Source organism: Trichosurus vulpecula, chromosome 8, assembly GCF_011100635.1.
Source record: "Trichosurus vulpecula isolate mTriVul1 chromosome 8, mTriVul1.pri, whole genome shotgun sequence".
Classification (NCBI taxonomy): domain Eukaryota; kingdom Metazoa; phylum Chordata; class Mammalia; order Diprotodontia; family Phalangeridae; genus Trichosurus; species Trichosurus vulpecula.
In genome coordinates, this window is record NC_050580.1 from 62976210 (window position 1) to 62999700 (window position 23491).

The 23491-nt window shown below is 44.8% G+C and overlaps 1 protein-coding gene across 1 annotated transcript; it reads left to right on the top strand.

Annotated features, from left to right (window-relative positions):
* The first annotated feature begins 3303 nt into the window (after positions 1 to 3303).
* Positions 3304 to 23491, top strand: ANXA11 (annexin A11). Its single transcript, XM_036735457.1, has 14 exons — positions 3304 to 3370; positions 7330 to 7442; positions 8528 to 8935; positions 9393 to 9480; positions 9730 to 9824; positions 11378 to 11491; positions 12930 to 13020; positions 13728 to 13807; positions 13939 to 13995; positions 15194 to 15287; positions 17818 to 17913; positions 19522 to 19580; positions 20161 to 20283; positions 22734 to 23491. The coding sequence occupies exons 1-14, from the start codon at positions 3316 to 3318 to the stop codon at positions 22791 to 22793; spliced, it is 1533 nt and encodes a 510-aa protein (XP_036591352.1). The 5' UTR covers positions 3304 to 3315; the 3' UTR covers positions 22794 to 23491.

Below are 23491 nucleotides of genomic sequence, written 5' to 3' on the forward strand. Positions count from 1 at the left end.
AGATCCTTTACTCTCTGGTTCTTATCTCTGTTTCTAGCTTTATCTCTTGCCAGTCCCCAACATCAGTCCTTCCCCCCGCCCCCCGCTATGATGCTGTCTCTTGATTCTTCACCATCCAGGCGTCTTTCTCCTTGAGACAGTTTCCACTCGTCAGACCGTGCTCTGAGTATTGTTTTCAGGTAAAGCTGGGTGCAAGACTCTGCTACTAACTGCCTACCTGTGTGGCCTTTTGCTAACTTTCAGATCTCCTTGGACCAGATACTGTATTTTGACAAAGACATCAATAAACGGGGGTGAACGTGAATGAGGTTGATGAAGGAAAGATTTGAAAATCATCTCTTGGTAGCTAGGCAGAATAACAGATGAGTACTGGGCATGGGATGAGGAAGACCTGGTTTCGAATCCTGTCCCCAGCACTGACTAGCTGGATGACTCTGGACAAGTCACTTAACTAACATGTGTGAGTCCCAGTTTCCTTATTTGTACAATGAGGATAATAAAACCTAACTAAGGATCAAATGGGTTATGCAGGTATATGTAAAGTACTTGGCAATCTTAAAGCACTATATAAATGCTGACCATTATTATTATGTGAGAAGCAGCTGGAAATTATTAACCTGGGTAAGAGGACCTGCGAGTGGGGGTGGTGAGTGGGTTAAAGAGGAGGAAAGAAGCCAAAAGCTGTCTCAAGCCCTCTGAAGGGGATCATTATATGGAAGAGGATCAGTCTTGTTCTCTGTTGCCCCCTTGAGAAGAACCAGAAGTTGTGGGTTGAAGTTGCAGGGAGTACAACATGGGATTCATATGAGAAATGCGTTTTTGTAATAGAGCTAGCCTTGAATGAATCAAAACACATTTGAAGTAGTGAGCTCACTGCTACTGGTATGGATCAAACATGGTCTGGCCTTTCAGGATTTCTGGTGAGGGATCCTTCACTGGGGCAAATGATGCCCCTGATTCTAGGCCCACCTAGGTCTGAGCTTTGCCTGTGACTCTGGAAAGCAATTGTAAGTTAGAGGGCTATTCCTGTCTCTCAGTCAAATTAAACGAGGTCTGGGCTTCAGAGGAAAATATTGCAGGCAGGATGAATGACCCCAGTGTGAGTTAATTTTAACACTGAAAAACAAACCAGGTGTATGTGTGAGTTGCCAAAGGGGTGGGGGGCCCCTAATCCCTCAGGCTAGATTTAAAATACCTTTATGAACAGAATGCTTTTGATGGAGCTTTGCTCTTGGTAGGTAGGTGTGGGCTGACTGAGAAGGAAACTTGGGGGGGGGGGGCTGCCTGTCACTGTCTTGATGACTCAGCTTATTAAACTTTCCAGGGAGAATTGGTCTTGCAGTTTGCATTTCTTTCCTCCAGAATTCATAGGGAACAGTCAAATTCTGTTCCCTGGTGAATACTGTTTGGAAGGGCCATTGGACACCTGAATTGCACAGGGATACCCCAGGTCTCTTTCAAGGGGGGTAGGAAGCTAGTTTGGGATAGCAGTGCCAACTGGGATAGTCAGTGTTCAAAAACCAGGCTGATAGTCAGGTTAGAGTGCAACTGTAGAGCCTGTTGATTATGGACCAAGTACTCTTTGTATCAGGCAAGATGAGTATTCTGAGCAGAGGTCCAAGTAGGTGTCTGTGCCCAATGGAAGCAGATTTCAAGGGACTCCATTGGAGCAGACAACCTGGGCATAGAGGGAAGGGGAAGGGACAGAGTGTCTGGGGTGGGACCTGAGGCTGGGAGCTGGTGGAACAGGTATATTTGTGGTCACCTGACCAGGTTAGGCCTACAGACACGAGGAAGGTGAGACAGGTTGGGCAGACTGGAGGCAACAGATTTTCTCCAAGAAGTCCAGTTGTGCCAACAGAGGCTTGCTCTCAGGTGCCTTCTGAAGGAATCAGGGTTATCAGGTCAGCCCTGCCTTAAGGGAGGGAAGCTGGGGATCTATGGGGCCTGGGCTTTAAGGAATGTTAAAATTAGAGGAGGGGAGTCTGACCTTGCTAAGGGACAGCTTCCTCCCTAGTACAGAATTCCCGAATCTGATCCATGAGGTTGTGCTTCCTTTTCCGGGCTTGGGGGGACCTCTGTGTGAGCCTGGTTGGGCATAGCATCCCTCAGATCATCGTTGGTCAGTCTGCCTCCCTCCCTGCTCAGTGCCAGGGCATTTGTCCAGGGTCTTGCTTGAGGAAGAAGGCATGACCTGAAGGCACATGAGAATAGGTGTGTTGTTCCAGGCAGCAACAGGATCTTTGAAGCACCAGGCCCTAGGCCTTGGAAAGTACAATGTCTGGCCAGACTTTCCCATCACACTAACTGGTGTTACTCTGTGTCTCTAAAAGACAAAAATACCTGGAAGCACTAAGTCATTGTTCTGGAATAGTCAAAAGTGAACATGAACTGTTGGTGAAAATGAAGTTAAAACCTTTGGGGCAGGGGACAGTTTTCAAGTCTCCATATCATGTCCCTCTATAAAAGCCTGCTGCCAGGCCTGTAAAATAGACTTTTCTCAAGGGCCTGAGAAGTAATACTCCATTAGCCCAAATGTAGTCTGTACCTTCCCCCCAAGTCTGGCTTGTACAACACCTGAATTCAGGTAACAGAATGATGAGAAAGGGTGACAAGGCTGAAGAGGGCAGGGATGATAGAAAAAAAATGAATTGACATTTTTTATTTGAATTCAGTGAAATAAGACAATTTTTGATGGTATTTTTAAATGTAAAAAGATACCCTCTTCAGTATAAGCTATTATGTTTGAAGGCACAGCCTATCTGGGGACATTATATGATATGTGTTAGATGTGAGGGTGAACCCAGGAATTCACAGTTAGCTTCTTTTTCTGTCCAGGCTCATCCCTAGCAGAGGGACATCTTAGTTTGCCACGGCTAGCAACATGGTAAAGATAAGAACAGCACGTATTGACATAGTTCTTTTTTTTTCTAAGATTTGCAAAGCCTTTTACAAATACTAACTTATTCAATCCCGACAACAGTCCTGGGAGGTAGGGGCTATTATTATCCCCATCTTATAGAAACTGAGGCAAGCAGAGGTTAAGTGACTTACCCAGGAGCACATAGCTTGTTAAGTGTCTGAGACAGAATTTGAACTCAGGTCTTTCTGACTCCAGACCCAGCATTCTATCTACTGCACCATCTAGCTTCTTCCAAATGCTATTTAAAATGGCCAACAGCACAAATGAAACAAGACTACGTATATATATGGCTACGCCAAAAATGTGACTTTTTCCTCCTTGAAGGGTCATTGGGCAAAAGTGGGGGAAAACTAGACTTAACATTTTTTCTCTTTTCGTTTCAGGTCTAAGCGATGAGCTATCCAGGGTATCCTCCCCCCGGAGGGGGCTATCCGCCACCTCCCCCAGGTAAGGGCGTGTGGGTTCTCCACGTTCTTCAGTAGCAATTCAATATTCTCTCCCCTTGCCCTTTCCCCCATCACCACCACATACGCAGTGAGTGGATATCGAGGTGTAGCAGACAGGGGAAAGGATGCATAGAAGGACAAAACCGAGGGGGGCAGGAAATGGGGGTGGGGAGTTGTGAACAACAACCCCCAAAAAAGGGAAACCAGACCAAAGGTGTTTGGCAACATTCTTCACCCACTCAGAGACAGAGGGATGGAACGAAAACCCTGAGGAGGAGAATATTATTCCCTTTTCTGTCCCTGGGTCCACTGGACGGAAGCAGCGCAAGTCTGGGTGTGCCGTTTGCTGGATGACTGTGCCACCCTCTGAGATGACAAGAAGACCTTCCCATGGAAAGCGGGACATGATGTGTTAGTTGTAATGCCCCTGCAGATTCATTCTCCCAGGGCCTGTGTCTAGAGATGGATGGATGGATGGATGGATGGATGGATGGATGGATGGATGGACGGACGGACGGACGGATGGATGGACGAGCAAGCATTTATTAAATACTCACCACAGAGTAGGAACAAAGCCCTCCTTCCAGTTTTCACACCCTCCCTGAGAAAGACTATAACACAAACTCAGGTGGGCAAGGGGCAGACCTGTTAACAGTTTGCAGAGGTTTGGCTCATCCCCAAACATCGATTGCAGGGTACCTGATATTTATTTTCCATAAAAGGTGAAAACTACTCTTTGCCCTATTCAGATTCCCAGGATCTAAGTCTTTTCCCTCTACTGTTTTTTCCTGGAATACAGCTCAGTCATCAGTCAGAAAGGAAACACCAGGGAACCCATGAAAAGGGGGGGAAATAGAGATAGTGACCTTGTGCGCATCCCTCTCGTGGTATTGGCTTGCTAGGGTAGGTGAGAAAGCAGACAACACGGCACCAGCTGCCTCCGTCCCAACGTGGAACTCTGAACATCTTTCTGGGCACCGTTCCATTGCCTGGGATTTTAAAATCTTGAAATTTCATAATTGAGACGGACCTTAGAGATGATCCTCTCCAAACTCCTGATCGTCCTCAGTTGAGGATGCTGAACCCTATGAGGAGATACGGCTTGTCTATTTGCTGTAATAATGGCCGATGATGGGTCTTTTTTTTTTTTTCCGTGTATAGACCTCCATCTTGGGTGGATCCATTATAGGCGTTAAACAACAAATGGCACAGAATGGGGTTTGTTGCTCAGTGGAATGAATGAATGAGTACTTGTTTTGGTGACTCACCTGTTCCATAACATTAAGCTCAGGAAGAGCTGAGCGCTGTGACATTTTAGGTGGAGAGTGTGCAGAGGAGCGTCAGCAGGGTGGTGAAGGGCTGCAAAGGCCAGTGATTGGACCAGGTTGCCACTGATGTCTTCTTCCAACGCTGAGATTGCTTGGCTCCTTGACAGCTGATGGGGGTTAGAAATGCCTCTCCTGGAAAGCAGCACAAGCTGCCTGACTGAGCTAACTAAGCCCTATAAAGGCCCCGTAAAGATCCCATTACTCAAGAGCACAGAGACACAGCTTTGTTAATAGAACTTAGGCTAGAACTAGTAACACCTTTAAAAGCTTCCATTGATGGGTTGTTGTTTTTTTAAATCTAACCCAGCTCTTTTGCTTTTACATTTAAGAAGAAAACAACATACTGAGGATAGATAAAAGATTTAGACCCTGGCCATTTTCAAGAGAAAGGGTGTCATGATCTTGTGAAGCACTGGTTTGGCAGAGACGTGGGTGAGGCTCTCAGTAAATATTGGATTTCACATAGCATTACAAAGAATAGATTCAAGCAAGGTGTGCTTTCTACTAAATGACACTTTTCTGATTTTCCTCATAAAATTGGTTATAGATTCCACTGGAAGAAAAAGCATTGTCCCCTAGATACCCTTTTTCAGAGTAGAGCAAACTTTTAAAAATGATTTGCTTTAAAGGGGGAAACATCAAATTTGGTTTGGTAAAGTGTTAGATACTCAGACACTTACTAGCTGTGTGACCCTGGGCAAGTCACTTAACCCTGTTTGCCTCAGTTTGCTCGTCTGCAAAAATGAGCTGGAGAAGGAAATGGCGAACCACTCTGGTATCTCTGTCAAGAAAACCCCAAATGGGGTCACACACAGAGTCAGACATGACTGAAAGACCACTGACCAACAACAACAGAAATACCAACAGTGTTCATCAAGATATCTTTTAAATTCTCTGAATATATCGTTCTCTATTCAAAAGAAGCTACGCAATTAAAAAATCCTTGATATTAAACTCCTTGAAGAATACTAGAAACTTATACTCTTAAGTACTGTGGTTCTTATAGAGACAGCAAGCCCTACTCAAACTTCAGACACATCTCTGAGTCTAGATTTGAGGTATACAGTGTGGCACAGGGGATTGCGAATCAGCCTTGGAGCCAGGAAGACCTGGGTTCATCTTCCCTCTGACACACAGTACTTCACCTTGCCTCAAAGGAAGCCGGTGCCAGTCTGGTTCAGTTGAAGGAGTCTCCACACTCAGCATTCCCTACCAGTGAAGTCACAGGTCCAAATTCTTCCCCCCATCCCCTTCCACATCCTTCCAGATATTTATTTCTAGACTTGGTGTGGGAAATCACATGATTTTTGGAAGCTGGACATTTGGCAGGTGGGCAGCCGCCGGAGTTACAGAAACCCAAGACCAGTAGACTGGGAAATAATACCTTAGAATGAATGAGCAACTTAATTTAGGGGGGCTCTTAAGATAATTTCTCTTTGTTTTTAAAGCTATCCATATCATAGTATAAATATTTACATAATGGATTAATTTTTCATTTTAGTTGGCTTCTATAGCCTGACGTGTGATAAGCAAAAGTCACAGTGAGCATTTATTAAGCACCTACTTTTCTGCAGGGCTGAACAGAAACAGAGATGGCTTTCCTTGTTAGATAGAGCTCCCTAACTATAATATAAATGGTTCATTAGTGGGGGAAATAAGAGTGGAACAGAGAGTATAATGGTGAATTTGTGCCCCAAGTGCTCTTGTGTGTAGTCAGTCAGCAAGGATTTATCAGACTGCTGTTATGTGCCAGGTACTCTATTTGATGCCAGGGCTACAAATACAAAAATAAAATAAATAGTCCTTGCTTTCAAAGAACTTACAGTTTATTGGGAAGATTCAGGACGTTCACAGATTATTAAGTATGGGACAGATGTAATTTTTTTTTTTTTGAGAAAATCAAGAAAGGCTTCTTGGAGGAAGTAGTTGTTCAAATTTCAAAAATCCCTGTTCTGCTACTCACACCTGTGTGACCATTGGCAAGTCACTCTACCTTCAAGGGTCTTTGGCTTCTTGTCTAAAATTCAGGGGTTGGAGTAGTACCTGGTACATAATCAATACTATAAAATGCATTTTTCATTTGTTCTTATTCTTTTGGTTTTTCCAGTTCTAATTCCTATAATCCTGTTATTGTATAAGAACATATAACGGGGAGGGATTCGTTTTCAAACTGGAGGATACCCACGCTAACAAGGCCTCTAGATGTGCACATCCCCTGCTTGCCTCATTAGCAAGACTGAGCCTAATCCAGGCTGGAGTTGTCCATCGATACGCCTCCAGTTTATTAGCATGCATCTCTCTCTCTGACCAGTTTTTAGCCTAGATCCTTGTTTATATGGAAGGAAACTCTTATCTGTCTCTCTTTTCCTATTGGGAGAATATTCTTTTTACATTATAAGTTTTTAAAGCTTAGTTTGGGAAATGTTTCTTTGAGGGCCAGGGTTTCTTTATACTGTACTCCTATAGAGGGTTGCTTGCCCTCTTAACCTGGGGAGGGAGGGCAGGGCTCATTATGGGGGCTTTTCTGTTCTTTGCCTTCCTTTTCTTGGCCTGTCCTTTTGGTGAGTTTTCAGCTTTGGACAGCAGCAGAGGGGTTAGGCCTAGTTTGACAGTGTTTGCTGTTGTATTTCAGGTGGTAATGCCTGGGGAGGGACAGCCTACCCCCCTGCCGGCATGCCCCCAATTGGGCTGGACAGTGTGGCCAACTATGCTGGGCAGTTCAACCAGGATTATCTTTCAGGAATGGTAAGTCTTGCTCCTTCAGGGAGAAATGATAGAGGATTGGATTATTTTGGCAGGAGGGGGGAAAATGTTCTTGTGCATTTGGGTCCATGACTTTGTGTGTCATTCAGTCAGCAAATGTTGATTGAACACCTGTTTTTCTGGGGTGTGTATTTGGATTGTTTGTGAGAAATGTTTGTCATAACTCAAGAGAGCTAAAGCATCTTTGTGCTGTACCTGTAGGGATCTTAGAGGATCCTTGATCTAGAGAGATTTTAAGTGACTTATCCAAGGTCACACAGATAGCATTAGACTATTTGTCCTTTCGGTCTGAGGAGGAAAGAGAGACATTTCCATTTCCAAGAAATGGAAAAACCTTTGGGTTTTTTTTTTGGTGGGGGGGGGGAGGGGGATATAAAAAAAGGAAAAGATGTTGTTCCTCCTTTGAAGAACTTAGTCTTATTTGAAGAGACAAAAGAACAAGATGAGAGGTTGGTTTTGTTTTCAAGAAGAGACAGATCTTCATTGAATGAAGGAAGGGACAGTGGAGGGGGGGTGTCTGAGTAATGTGAGATGTAAATGTTAGCTAGAAATATTGATTAGAAATAATTAAATGCTAAACTGAATGGTACTAACTACTCACAGGAGGGAGACATTTGTGCGGGATAGAGAAGTCAAAAAAGGCTTTAGGGCTTTGTAAAGTGTGTGTGTGTGTGTGTGTGTGTCTGTCTGTCTGTCTGTCTGTCTGTCTGTCTTATAAACCTCCAGAAGCTAGGCTAAGGTGGCCTCCTTGACTTTGAGATCCTGTCTTTGGCCCAGTGAGAACAGCTGCCAGCTGGAGTGGGAGGAGAGCTGGCCTTTCAGAGAGCTGGGCTTTGCAAAGAACACCCCGACTTCTCCCCGATTATCAAGTGTGAGCTCATGAGAATCAGCCTCAAAAAAGAGGGAAGGGTGTGGGGAGCGCTGTGATAATTACCAATAGCTCTCAGGCTAGGCTTACTCTATTTGGCAATGGTTTAAGCTTTTATGGGGAATGGTTTTTTGAGGCTGTGTGTTTTTTGAAATCACTCCTCTATTGTGATGTTTTTACTCTGCTTTTGCTTTTTCAGGCTTCTAACATATCAGGGACGTTTGGGGGAGCCAACATGCCAAATATGTACCCTGGAGCGCCTGGAGGAGGGTTCCCACCCATTCCTCCGGGGGGGTTTGGGCAGCCTCCTCCTGCCCAGCAACCAGTGCCTCCTTATGGAATGTACCCACCTCCTGGAGGAAACCCACCCTCAGGAATGCCAGCTTACCCAGGATTCCCTGGGGGCCCTGTGCCAGGCCAACCCATGCCACCTCCTGGGCAGCAGGCTCCAGGGGCCTATCCTGGTCAGCAGCCAATGACCTATCCAGGGCAGCACCCAATGCCACCGCCTTCCCAGCAGCCAGTGCCGCCACCTGGGCAGCAGCACCCGATGCCAGCCTACCCTGGATTCTCAGGCTCAGTCACCCCAGCTGTCCCTCCATCACAGGTGATATTCAAAGAGAGTAACCCTTTCCTCTTCCCCCAGTCTCTTCTGCAGGCTTCCTTGATCTTACTTCACAGAACATGGTTTCCAGACAATTCACCGTTCTGGTTGTCCTCTGCTGAATGTGTTCCATTTTGCCAATTCAGCCTTAAAATATGATATCAAATGGGGAGTCAGAGAAAGAGAGATGGATGTGGAGTCAGGAAACCTGGGTTCAAGTTTCAATTTTGACACTTGCCAGCTGTGTGACTTCTCTTCTCTGGGCCTGCCATGAAGCGACAGAAGTAGAGTCTGAACCCACATCTTCTGACCCCAAAGCAAGCACACATTCCACTACTGCAAACATTCACTGAGGGCAAGGTTCTGCCTTAGGTATTCCTGGAGACTTTGTGTCTGTGTCCAGCCTCGTGAGTTGAGAGGCTTGAGAAGCCTGTTAACCTCTTTCTCTCTCTTTGGTTAGTTTGGAAAACGAGGCACCATGCCGGATGCTCCCAACTTTGATCCCCTGAGGGATGCAGAAGTCTTGCGGAAAGCTATGAAAGGATTTGGTGAGTGTCCTGGGTGGCCCAGGTTGGGTGGACATAAGATGGAAGGTGGAGACCTTTCTGATGATGAAGACATGGGCTAGGGTCAACAAGGAAGGAGAAAGTTTGGATTCAGGTTGCTGTGTGTGATGGAAAGGTGGAAGTCCAAATGATGAGGTGAACGAGTAACACAAGCTCTCACTAGTTCCTTTGTATCTGCACAAATGTCACGTGCCCCCTGACCAGCTCACAGCCTCTTCCTTTCTCTCCTAGGGACTGATGAACAGGCCATCATCGACTGCCTTGGAAGTCGCTCCAACAAGCAGAGGCAGCAGATCCTTCTTTCCTTCAAAACAGCATATGGGAAGGCAAGTCTGGAGAAAACACAGAGGCACCAGGGCCTCCAGAAACCCAGCATTACTCGTTATCCAGGACTTGTATGGATGTGGGAGCCTCCCTTCCCAGCTAATCTTTCTGCTCATCCCTATTGTTCTTGGGGCCTGGGGAAAGGGTCGGGGCCATGGTTATGGGAATGATCCCCATTTCGGACTCTTGGTATTTAATTCATTTTGCTTGCTGCACCAATGGTCTCTCAGGTAGTAGCACTTAATTTGAATTGAGTGTCTGGTACCTCTGAAAGAAAACTGCATGAGTCCATGATGCTTTGATGGTGGAACTGAAAGGCATTGGACTAGGAATCTGAAGACATCATTTCGATTCCCTTGATGTTTTTCTTCAAATATGGCATAGACGGATGGATGGATGGATGGATGGGTGGGTGGGTGGATGGGTGGATGGATGGGTGGATGGCGGGTGAATAGATGGCTAGGTAGAGATACACATATAAACATATACGTGTGTGTGTGTGTGTGTGTGTATGTGTGTGTATGTGTGTATGTATGTGTGTATATCTTCCCTTTCTTAAAAGCACATAAAAGTTTAGTGACTTTAGAGATCATTTAGTGCATCTTCCCACCCTATTGGTGGACCCTCTTCTCTTTTGACTTGATTAGATGAAAGTTTGACTCTGTATGGTAGCTAATAGCAATTCGCTTCAATTCAAGCATTTATTAAGTGCCTACTGTATGCCAGGCACTGTGCAAGGTATGGAGGGAATAACGCAAAGGCAGAAATAATGATAGTTAACATTTACATAGTGCTTTACGTATATTAGCTTATATCTCTAAAGCCATTGCCTTTATGAGAAAAGTGTTGCGAATGTTGGGCCACTTTGAATTCACGGCTTCTCTGCTTCTTGCCCCCTGCTCTAGCAGAGTGCCAATGAGTAGTGAAGACAAAGAGGGGGACCAAAAGGGCAGGGGGAAATGGAAAGGAATAAGCATTTGTTAAGTTTCTGCTGTATTCCAGGCATTGCACGAAGCACTTTTACAAATACTATCTCATCTGAGATCTTACCCTGAGGAAAAGCAGGGTGGATGCCTGGATAAGGTTTACCTGCTTAACCATTTTCCCAGATTAAGGTCTGTTAACTTCTCTGGTCCTCAGTTTTCTCACCTGTTAGACTGGGCCATTAGTATCTGCCGTACTGACCTCATACACTTTTTGTGACAACTGAATACAGAACAAAAGCTTTTGAACACACAAAAATTCAAGTTATTATTCCTTTCAACCTCATATCTAGTGATTTTTTAGAGAAGTAGAGGGTGTGAGTCAATGTTTTGGAAGTTGGGGCAGTTGGGAGCTAGGGTATGTTATAGGGAGAAGCACTGATTGTAGTCAAAAGATCTGGGTTCAAATCCTACATCTGATGCTTTCTACCTGTGTGACCTTGGGCAAGCCACTCTATGTCCCAAGGCCAGTGTCAGCTTCTGAGAGGGGTCCCTTCCAATTCCTCATCTGTGATGCTGTTGCAATACTGTGTTTCTGACTTTTTGTCTGTCTGTGCTTCCTCTCCAACCAGGACCTGATCAAGGATCTCAAATCAGAACTCTCAGGGAATTTCGAGAAGGCCATCCTGGCTATGATGAAGACGCCGGTCCTCTATGACGTCTATGAAATAAAGGATGCCATCAAGGTTGGTGGGTGGTTAGTCAATGAGCGCTGTGTCAGGTTGTCTCAGTCTGTGACTGAAGGGGGATCTATCCACTTTGAGGCTTGGACTTTTCCCTGGGAGGTTTGTGGTCCTGAAACTCCTGTGCAGGCTGAGATAGAGAACTGGCATTTAGGTGTGAAGAAAGGTCAGGCCCAAGGTCAGAGGCTGAAGCAGTCCAAACCAGCAAGCTCAAGCAAGGACTGGAGAAGAGGGCTAATGTTCAGGGAGCAGCTCTGTGTCAGGCTGGATAAGAATTATCTGCCTTTACCTCAGTCACTTGGTCCGGGAGTGACTATGGCCGGCTCCACCTCCCACTGCTTTTAAAGACATTTAGGTGAGGAGACCCTACCTTCCTTTTTCTTCCACAGGAAGAGTACAGATAACCCAGAAGGGAGCAATTCTTCATGCTTTGTGATGTCATACTCACCTGACTTTTGGCCTGAGCAGACCTAAACTAATCTCTCTTCCATCTCCAGTCAGCTTCTTCCCAGAACAGAATTAGACTTGCTAATGAAATCAACAAACCTTTATTGATCATCTGCTGCCTGTAAGGCAGCTAGTTTGCACTGTGGGTAGTTCTGGGCCTGGAGTCAGGAAGCTCATCTTCCTCAGTTCATATCTGGCCTCAGAAACTCTGTGACTCTGGGCAAGTCACTTAACCCCATTTGCCTCAGTTTCCTCATCTGTAAAATGAGCTGGAGAAGGAAATGGCAAACTACCACACTATCTTTGCCAAGAAAACTCCAAATAGGGTCATGAAGAATTGGACACAACTGAACAACATGTATAAGACACTATGCAAAGTTCTGGGCCCCAGGAAGTTGACATCACCTTCCCTCTCCTCCGCCTTGTACATCTTCTGGCCTACGGATGGGAGAGAAGTGCTAATGTAGAACCCTCCCAGTATTGTCCACCCAAGAAAGGAGGACTAGGTCATGTCTAGGGGGCCTGTCAACTGTAATGATCACAGAATTAGAGAATCCTACAACCTTAGCAGCAACTATGAGAGAGAGCGAGCACCTGACTGAGCCCCCCTGCCTCCTGACAGGTGAATGTCTAACACCTCCAGGAGAGGTGATTGTGAACCTTCTTGAGGATAAAGGGAGTGGGTGGTCCACAGCCCACCCAGAGTTTTTATCATTTTCTTCCTTCTGTCTTAGATCTCTCTTATTCATAGGCAAGTCCTCAGATTATGGAAAGGAAGTTTAGCTTGCTCCAGTCTAGGTAACAAGGGTCTTTAGGAAAGCCTTTCATTTTGTCTTCCTAAAACAGTAAGGATGTATTCATTGCAGCATTTTTTTTTTCATTTCCCGGGGAGCCAGGAGTAATTACCATGCCTCAATGTCTTGCCTGTGCTCTCTTCAAAAAGTGGACTCTTGCTAAGTAGTTTGTGATTGCTTACTTCTCCCCCCCAATACAGGGCGTTGGCACCGATGAAGCGTGCCTCATTGAGATCCTCGCCTCTCGCAGCAATGAGCACATCCGAGAAATCAACAGGGCCTACAAAACAGGTTAGACTGGCCTGGCAGGTTCTGCCCTGGTCACTTACAGTGTTTCCATGAATACATACATACTTGATAATGGGGTTTCCTTTGGTGAATTGACCCAGTGGCCTTTTATCCCCGATGTAATCTATTTTCCTTTTCCTTATTCCCTTCAGGGCTCCTTCCTCCTAACTCTAATCCCATCCATCCATCCATCCATCCATCCATCCATCCATCCATCCATCCATCCATAAATCCCTGCCATTCACTGCAGTTGCAAGGCCCATCCATCACACATCACACATTACATAGCTGGTAGCTTTCATAATTTCACAGCAGCCACCCTAAAACCTCAATGTCGACCTTATTCCCTTCAGGGCTCCTTCCTCCTAACTCTAATCCCATCCATCTGTCCACCCATCCATCCATCCATCCAGCCATCCATCCATCCATCCATCCATCCAGCCAGCCAGCCAGCCATCCATCCATCCACCCATCCATCCATCCATCCATCCATCCATCCATCCATCCATCCATCCATCCATAAATCCCTGCCATTCACTGCAGTTGCAAGGCCCATCCATCACACATCACACATTACATAGCTGGTAGCTTTCATAATTTCACAGCAGCCACCCTAAAACCACAATGTCGACCTGGGCCCTTCTGTCCATTGGCAGGTCAGTCCTGCTCTGGGGCTGGGAAGACTTCTTCAACATCTTTTTTACTTTCAGAATTCAAGAAGACTTTGGAGGAAGCCATTAGAAGTGACACATCAGGACATTTCCAGAGACTTCTGATCTCACTTGCTCAGGTAACATTTCAGGAGTCACCTCTCTGGGTTCTCAGGCAGGATAGGAGTGACATGGGCATTTACCTCTCCCCAGACCCTCCGTGATGGGACACACCAAGCTGTGGACTTAACAAATTGAACTTTTGTTCCAGGGAAACCGAGATGAAAGCACACATGTGGATATGTCCCTGGCTCAAAGAGATGCCCAGGTTAGTAGCTAGCCACGCTAGTGGGCACCCAAAGTGACTCATGTCCTTTCTTTTTTAAGTTATCAAATATTTATTCCTTTTGCCTTTTATCTCCTTCCTGTCCTGTCCTGAGAAAGAAAAAAGAAAAAGCAAACCTTTGTGACAAATACATGTTGACTCATTCTTTTTCTTAGGTTTTGTAAGGGTTAACTCTGATTTTTCCAAGGCAGGGAGTGGGGATGAACTGAATTTTTTTTTTTTTTGCTAGCTTTAGTGATATTTCCCTCAATAGCTACTCTACCAAGCTCCCCCACCCCCACCACCAACCTGGATGTGTTTGAGAAAGGCCTAGTGGTCGTTTGTTGGAAATATTGTAGAGAAGGTCCCCCTGCATTAGAGAGCAGATTGCACTATGTGACCTAAGGTTCCTGCTAGCACTGCCATTCTGTGATTCTTTCCAATCCCACCGAGCTGTGAGGTTGTTACTTGCCCAAGGTCTCACTGATAGATAATGTCAGGTCTGGGATTAGAACCCAAGACCCTGAACTCCCTGGTCAATGTTCTTTAAAATTACCTTAGATTGTCCCTTAGCGTGGAGCTCTTTGCTTCATTGATGGGGAAGAGTCTGTGGTCTTCAGGCATAGCTTAGAGTCTGTATTTAACCCGATCCCAGAGCCTATCTTCCCTGCTTCAGCCTCGTTTGCCTACGCACCATCACCCCAACCTAATGCACACATTCCCACTTCCAGACCTTGATTGTCCAGGAAATCCTGGAAGCACAGAAAAGGCATATGCAGCTTCTTAATGACTCTTGTGACTGTTTGCCCATTCCCTGACTCCCTGCTTGCCTTGACCTGTCCAGTACCTGACTTCTCATTGGTTTCTCTGTACCCTTTGGGTCTCAGACCTGACCCTGCTGCATCACTGCCAGCCTCACTTTGGCTTTGGTGGTCCTCCCTTTCTGCCTCTTTTCATAATCCTTGACCCTTCCCGCTCCCCACTAGCTCTTTGATGACAGCCTTCTGGCAGCGATGCCCTGTAGCACTGGACATTGCTTTGATTGCTGTATCCATGCCTTTCACTTCCATCTGACTCTCAGGTACCCAGGTAGGTTACCCATGGAGTTTTCATGGCTCACCTCCTTCCCTAGAAATAAGGTGAGTTGAAGATTTGCGGTGTAAGAGCCTTACTTACCTTTGCCATTTTCCCTTCTGGCCAGGAGCTGTATGCAGCTGGAGAGAATCGTCTGGGGACTGATGAATCCAAGTTCAATGCCATCCTGTGCACAAGGAGCCGAGCTCACTTGACAGCAGGTAATGAAGCCTAGAGCCATCTGGAGACAGATTCTATTTTCTTACTTCACAGCTGAATCCCCTGATGGATCTGGGGAGAGGGAATAGTCAGGTATAAGCCTTTCCAAGGTTGTTTTTCACTCTGTGGTTCAGGAGTTCTTAATAAAAGGTCTTGAACCTCTTTGATAGTGTCTGATAAAGCCACCGGACCCCTTCTCAAAGTAATATTTTTCAATGCATAAAACACATAGGACTATAAAGGAAACCAATTATATTGAATTAAAGATATAAATTTTTCCTTCCAAGTTCAAGGACACCTCACCTTGAAATCTGCCCTCTTATCCTTTTGGGGGTTAAGTGTACCCCACATTAAGAACCCCTACTCTAGTGGAAGATTATCTGATGATACTTAAAATGGGCCATCTCACTTAAGGTAGCATCATCCCCTTCCACCCAAGACAATAAGCTTTCACCTCCAAAGGAACAAATCCAATGTATACATATTTTTGTCTAACAGTAGCTATCTCTAGGGCAAGGGAATGGGTTGGGGAGGGAAGGAAAAAGAAGAAAATAAATAAATTTACTCCATAACTTTATTACATATTTAAAAGTAATAGCAAGTTGTATATAATAGATTTGCAGTATCACATGCAATCATTTTTTTCTATTCTACTGGGTTATGGAAATGCTCGTTTTTATCCCATAAATTAAAAATAAAACAGATTAAAATTAAAAGCAGAAAAAGGAAACTAATTCAAGAGATCAACCAGGACTGGAAAGAGGGTCTCTTTGACTAAAAGCTACATACAATCATTTCAGATGTCAAAGCTAAAACAGTAATTTGGTGATTTTCTGGCCTCGTCCATTTTGAAAGGTGAAGCAGCTTGCCAAGGGTTCAGCGGAGCTAATTAAGGACAAGGACAGGACCAGGACCCAGTTCTCCTGACTTGCTGACCATTCACACATTAGGAGCCCCCAAAAGTTGTCACAACCTTGCGGGAGAAGGCACATGTACAAGCTGCAACCTAGAGATTGGTCCGAGGCATAGTTGGCCTGGTTCCGGAGTATTAGACCCCAGAGACACCCCCCTCCCTCATCTTCTGCCAGTCCCTTAGTATTTCCTGTGTGCTCCATCTTGAGCTGGGTTCTGTGGGGGAGATAAGACAAGGAAGGTCCCCAGCCTTGAGGGTAAAATCTAATTGAGGAAGTGGGGCTAACACATGAAACAGCAGAGAAGTACTGACTGGATGATATTGGTTATAAGCACTGGAGAAGTTCAGAGCAGAAAGGCCCTTATGGCCTGCAGAGTCTCGAGAAGACTTTAATGGAGGAAATGGGTTCTGAGGACAAGACTTGATCATCATCTTCCCTCTCCACTCAACCATTCAGTTGCTGAATTATGTCAATTCCCCTTCTATGCTATCTCTTACATCCTTTCTTCTTTACCCTCTTACAGTCTCCTTTCCTCTCATGTTCAACCCCTCATATATCTCCCTGTTACATTTACTTTGCTATTGTAATAGCTTCTAATTGGTCTCCAGTCTTTGGTGTGGCTCTCACACCACTGCCTGAGAAGTCACCAGTTTCAACCAATAGCTGAAAAAGAATCTCTGCTGCAAACTTCCAGCAAGTGGTCATCCAGCTTTTACTTGAAGACCTGGTGAAGGGGACCCCCCTATGTCCCAAAGCAGCACATTCTGTTTGGGGAGATGCATAAGTTAGGGGCCATTTCTTCCTTGTATCCAAACCTAAATTGCTCCTTTTACACCACCTCGTTCCCTCCTCTATCTTCCGTGACAGCATTTCAGGTACATGAGATTGCTTTATGTCCTCCTCAGGTGCCCCCTCATAAGCATCTTGCATCTCTAGGATAAGTGTCCTCCGTTCCCTCCCCGATCTCATGTGCCATAGACTTGGTCCTTGATTGTCTTAGTCCCATTTTTCACTGTTCTTAAATTGTGGTGCAGAGAACGCAGCATGATTCTTAGAATGCAGTCTGTGTTGGAGGGACTTTTGCCTTGTTTTCCTGGAATGTAGGATTCTAAACCTTAGCTTTTTGTTTATTGGTTGGTTTGCCATGTTGTACTGCTGACTTGTGCTGATGTTGCAGTCCATTAAAATGCCCTAGTTTTTAATTTTTTTTCCAGACAAATTGACTAACTGCACCCTCCCTGTCCTGTGCTTGTGAAATTGATTTCTTGAATCTTAGTGTTATCGTCCTTCTTACTAGATGATAAGCTTTTTGAGGTTAGGGATATTATTTTCCATCACTGTATCCCAAGCATCTAGCATGATGCCTTGGGAAAGAATAGGCATTCACTATATGTTCATTGAATTTAACTGAATTTAGAATAACAACAGAGAGTAAGGAGCAGCCTCCAGCAGGCAGAACAGCAGGCACAGAGGTTTGAAGGATGGAGTAGTTACCAAAGGCAGTTTCTGAAGGCTCAGAACAGAGTGGAGGACACCCTGGGAGTCAGTGTCAGGGTTGGGCAGCATTTCACCTTGCCAGGCAAAGGCTCATGCTCACATGTCCTCTCTCTTCCCCTAGTTTTCAATGAGTACCAGCGGATGACAAACCGGGATATTGAGAAGAGCATCTGCCGGGAAATGTCTGGAGACTTGGAACAGGGCATGCTGGCTGTGGGTATGTACCCCTGGTGACTTTGGTTGGCCACACTCAAGGCTAAGCTTTCTGACTTTAACTTCCAGGGATGATGGGAGAATCGTCAGCTAATATAGAATCTGCCTTTTGGGTTAGGCGCCTGTCCCCCTTGAGATTCCCCAGGGCAGGCAGGAGGGAGCCTTTCTAAAACAAGAAACATTAGGCCTGGGAGTTGGAAATGGGAGAGGGGAAACTCATGCCCAACTTACACATTAAAAGGTCAGGGAGTAGGTCACTTCTCCTTCTTGCTATGTCCAGAATAGCTGCTGTGCATCTCAAAGTAATAACTAGTTTTCTGAACTGATCTCATTTGTGCCAGGGACAAAAGAGGGTGGGGATGGCCATCCCAAGGGTTTCATCACTAAATATGTTGCCACCCAAGTTAGGGAAGTTTGATTCCTTTTCTTTGGCTGGCTGTCCATGTCTTGTCTCGCTGTGTCCTTTGCAGCCAAGTTACTGTATTTGTACCTTTGTTCTGGAAGATGTTGTTTGTCCTTCGTTCTTGAAGAGCACCATGACATCAGGAAGGTGATGCCATGACTTGCAAGTGAATTGGATTTAAGTGAGGGAGGGCTGTGCAAGGTCACTAGCCTCACTCTCTCCTCCAGAGCCATCTGGGTCCAGTGGCCAGATATAGATCAGGACGACTGGAGATGACCCAGCATTCTGGGAGATACGCAGCACATTGTCCATGCTTGGTATTAATGCAGTGAGGATGGGGGAGGGCTCACTGGGCTCATCTCCCAGAGGAAATGAAATCACATACACCCTGCCAAGCCTTCTTAAAATACCTCCCTTAAATTATTGGTCAGCAGAAAGACTACTCCTTGTGATGGCAAGTCATACTGTACTGAGATGAAGTGAGTCGATCGACTTTTTCCAAGCATGGCACCACTCCCCACCCCTACCCCATTTCCCTAAAGTAAGCCTCTCGTAGCCCCTCCCCTGCTCTTGTCCTCCTCTACACTCATTGTCCACATGGCACTATCTCTTCAGGGCACTACAAATTGCCCTTTCAAGCCTACTTGGAAAAATAACGTCTGTCTTTTCAATTTGCTTTTTTCAAAGCTTTCTGGATCACACGCTGGGTAAACCCCACTAATTTCTCTGTGTTTCTCCTGTGGTATATGTGGCTTATTGAGTGAGGAAGCATCTCTGGAATATCCCTTCCACATACTTTGCTGCCTTTTTCTGTGTGAATGTCATTTGTAGCTGGTGTCTTCACCTTGTCTTCCACCTGAGTGGTTTTTCATGAACATCCATGTTCCTTTAGAATGACACATAAAATGTTCTGTTTCCTTTGCCATTCATCATTGGTTTGGTTGCCAAGTGCCTTCCTGAATAAGAAGTTGGGCTCAGATCGAGGCATCTGCATGACCTTTATTTCAAGAAGCCACGGAGCTGGGATTGTGGGATCGTTGTGGTGGGTTATGGGAAATGAGAATCTGGAGGAGTGGAAGCAAATGGCCTTGTGCCATGTCCGCAGAAACAGTGGTTTAGAGGCTTGAGACCTCCCAGCAGTCTAAATTGCTGTTTCTCAGCCTCCTGCATACGTTGCTAATCTAATTAAGCCTTGTTTCTCTGTTACAGTCAAGTGCCTCAAAAACACTCCGGCATTCTTTGCGGAAAGACTCAACAAGGCAATGAGGGTACGTCTGCTCTAAGGCTCTTTGCACACAGCTATAACAGCAGTAATAGTAATTCCTTTACTCACGACCCTCAGAGGTAGGTGCTGTTAGTATTCCCCGTTTTATAGCTGAAGAAAATAAAACAGATGAAGTGACTTGCCCAGAATCACAAGGTGTCTGAGGCAGGGTTCAAACCCATGTCTCCCAGACTCCAATCAAGCACTAATCAATACTCCATCTAGGAAACGTCAAGGAAACCACAGCCCTGCCGGCTGAGTACAGCCATAGCTGGGCATTGGAACAGAAGGCACCTTAGCCTAATAATTGTCTACAGAGAGGACCTGGAAGAATTAGTTGTAGCTGGCGGGGGAGGTGTCCCTCTGTGGGCCAGAGTCTAGATCCTCCCCACATGATGGTCACTCTCCGCATCATGCAGCTGTCAAGCCGTCTTCAGAAAAAGGGGAAGTCAGCAGAACTCACTCTGGCTGGGAGTAGAAGTCTGAATATTCCGTATCAGATTAATCCACTTCCAAATATCCTAAGCCTTTTTAAGTGGGGGAGATAAAAGATACTAATTCATGTTTTTCTGGTGACTCTGTAGGGAGCAGGAACAAAAGACAGGACTCTCATCCGAATCTTGGTGTCTCGAAGTGAGGTTGACCTGCTTGACATCCGAGCTGAATATAAGAGGCTCTATGGCAAGAGTCTATACCATGACATTACGGTAAGGAAGAGTTTTCAGTTGGGGAATTAACTGGGGCAGATGGTGTTCTCTCTCTCTCTTTCTCTCTCTCTCTTGCTCTTTCTTGCTTACTCTACCTCTCAATCTACTCACTTAAGGTCTAAACTTCACAATTTAGTTATTATGTACAGTACTCTGGTATCCTACAGTTCCCCATACAGATATCATGTATACCTTGTCTCTTTAAATAAGACTATAAATTCCTTGAGAGCAGGGTCCCCACCCAGCACTTTGTAGTTCCCAAAATGACTACTCTTCATATCACTAAATACTTAAATTATCCAGTGGGGAAACATCCCTAATCTTTTGAGGTTGACAATCAGTAACTCATACCTTTTGCCATATTGTTTGTCAATTGATTAATTGCTCACATAGGGGATTCATTGACCTTTCCAGTTCCAGTCTAAGAACTCTTATCTTTAATGATCAGTTTGTCTTTTCAGTCTGCTAGTGGATTGAATTTGAGTCATAGAGCCTTGAAGTTGAAAGAGACCTTTCAACCGTTGAGGTCCTCTAGTCCAACCCTAGAGAGGTGAAGTGATTTACCAAGCTCGCACAGGTAGTGAGTAACAGAGCTGGGAGCTGACTCCTGATCCTTGTGCTTCAAATGTGGTTCTTTCCACTGGGTCATCCTGCATTCCAATTATAGGGTAATCCTTTTCCTGCCGCTTTCATGAGCTCATTGTTGTGAGGAGCAGTCACTCCAAGGATTTATCGAGCTTCTTCTATGATTCCCAGAACAGGTGATAAAACGAATGAAGTATTCAAACAATTAAGAGCTAAACTCTGGTGTGGCCTGCTTGTGCAGTAAGGTTGCACTGATCAGTGAGGTTGGAAGTGGCTGAAGAAGGGCTTTCCCAGGACTTGAGGTAGGACTAGAGCTAGGCCTTGAAGGATGGAGAGGATCTGACTTGGTGGAGTGGATGAGGAGGAACTGTGGTGTTCCAGGTGAGGGATAAAGTCTAAGCAGCATACTGGAGGCAGGAATGATTATGCTGTGTTGGGGTACGGTGAAGAGAGAGCAGCCTGATTGGAGCAAGTGTTGAATGATGGACTTGGGTTTCTGACACTTAATAATTTTGAAATACAGGATAATCCATTTACTCTTCTGAACCTCAGATGACTCTCTCTTTAAAAAGCTTTTATTGTTATACTTTGTTTATATATCACCTTCATTTCCAAATAAGTGACTGCTCCCTATCCCTATTCAGTTGTGGCTTTTTTTAATCTTTTATTTATGTTCTTGCCATTGTGTGTATTGTCTTCCCCCTTCTGCTTACTCTATTTTGCATCAGTTTATGTGAGTTTTCCCATACTTCTCACTATTCTTCATATTCATCATTTCTTATGACCCAGTGTACTTTGTCATATGGCTAAACTATAATTTTTTAAAATTTTAAAGTATTTAATTTCTTGTTAAAACATTTGTCATATTTTTAGTGAGGACAGTGTGATTAAATATACTTCACTATTTTAACATATTATTGAACACTGTGATGGGAAAAGTCAAATGTCTGTTTCTAGGTTCAGTTTATTTTGATACTTGGTTTTAATGGCTGTCATAGCTGATAAATAATACCTCAAAAAGATAGATTCAAAAGGGAAGAACGACATTGTTAACTATACTTACTTAATCATGGTACCCATTTCTCAACCCTGTCCAGTAATTATGCAAAGGATTTTGTTGAAATTCTTCCAGTAAATTTATGTCTTCCCTGATGTCATTGATGTAAGCCACAATTTTTTAGTCATAGGTGACTCTCTAAAATGAGAAGTGGTAGAAGAGCTCCCATGCTGGTAACATTGTAGGCCCTTGTTGTGTTGACCAAGAATACAAGTACTACTATGTGGGGGTTCATTTTGACCTTGAAAATAAATCCTACATGAAAGGGCTGGGGACCATTGGTTTAAAACATACAAAAGTTCTTTTTATAAGCCTGTAAAGTGCTAAACAAGAATAAGGAATGATCGTCATTCTAAGTTATCTTCCTCAGTAGTATAACCCTTTGTTTTAAGGGACAGGTCACGATTTATCAGGGAACATGTGGTTTGTAATTAAAAAAATTTCTCTGGGCACTTAGTTCAGATTTACTGCTTGGGTCCAGAAAGATTTGAACTTTGAGCAGGTATAGATGGGCAGAATAGTTCTAGTGGATAGCCAGGGGGCTAGTTTGGTCCTATGTTGCAGTCTGCCCCTAGCATGACCAGGAATCCTTCAAACTCCCAAGAATCTTGGCAAACAAACTCTTAGTGACTCCAGGGCTCTCTCTTTTACCCCCTGGAGATGATACTTAGCTCCATTGGTACATGCAGGATCCTTCTGGGACTTGGGGGGATGGTCCCTCAGAATTGGGGCCCTTGTAATAAGAGGAAATCAAGAAACAAGGTTCCGCTTCTCTTGCCTAACTTGTCCCTTTGGTTTCTGTGGCCAGGGAGATACCTCTGGGGATTACCGGAAGATCCTGTTGAAGATATGTGGAGGCAACGACTGAACCTGTGTGCTTGCCTTCTGACCAAGAAGAGGGAAAGGAAAGCAGCCAAGTTTGTTTTTTTTTCCCCCCAAAAAAAGAAAACCCAGACTTTTGTAGATGTTCCAGTGAGAAGTGGTTGTGAAAGCATCCATCGTAGATTCCCGTCTCTGTCCCATCCCTTCCTTTCCCTAATGGCATATCACACTGAAGGACTTTGATAGATGTATCAGGACTCTCATCACAATGGCCACCAGCTCCCTGCTGCTGAAGCAGATGATCGGTTTTCTTTTCTCCCTCACAGTCTCACATGGTCCCATATTCCTGTTGCACATTCTGAGACTGTCGGCTTCATGTAGACTTTTTAATTGTGTTTTTTTTAATAGCCATTGCCTTACGCATGTCTTTTTTTTAAACCACAAACATTTCCGGTGCAAGGGATGACTGGTTCTCTGTGGAAGGGGTGCCCTGTGTGAGAAGGGAGTGGAGAGGCATTTAAATGTAGTTTCGTGTGTCATGAGAACTGTCGTTGCCAAACACTTATTAAAATATACGTAGAGAGAGGCTGTTTATGCGCTGTACCTTTAGTGTACATATCATGAGAACGTAGCGGCAGCTGCTAGCCAACAACAGAGACCTTTCTGTTCGATAGATGCCTTAAACCTGAATCTCTGTAGCTGAAAGCGATTATTGAATTAAAGCCATCTCTTGTCTAAACCTTC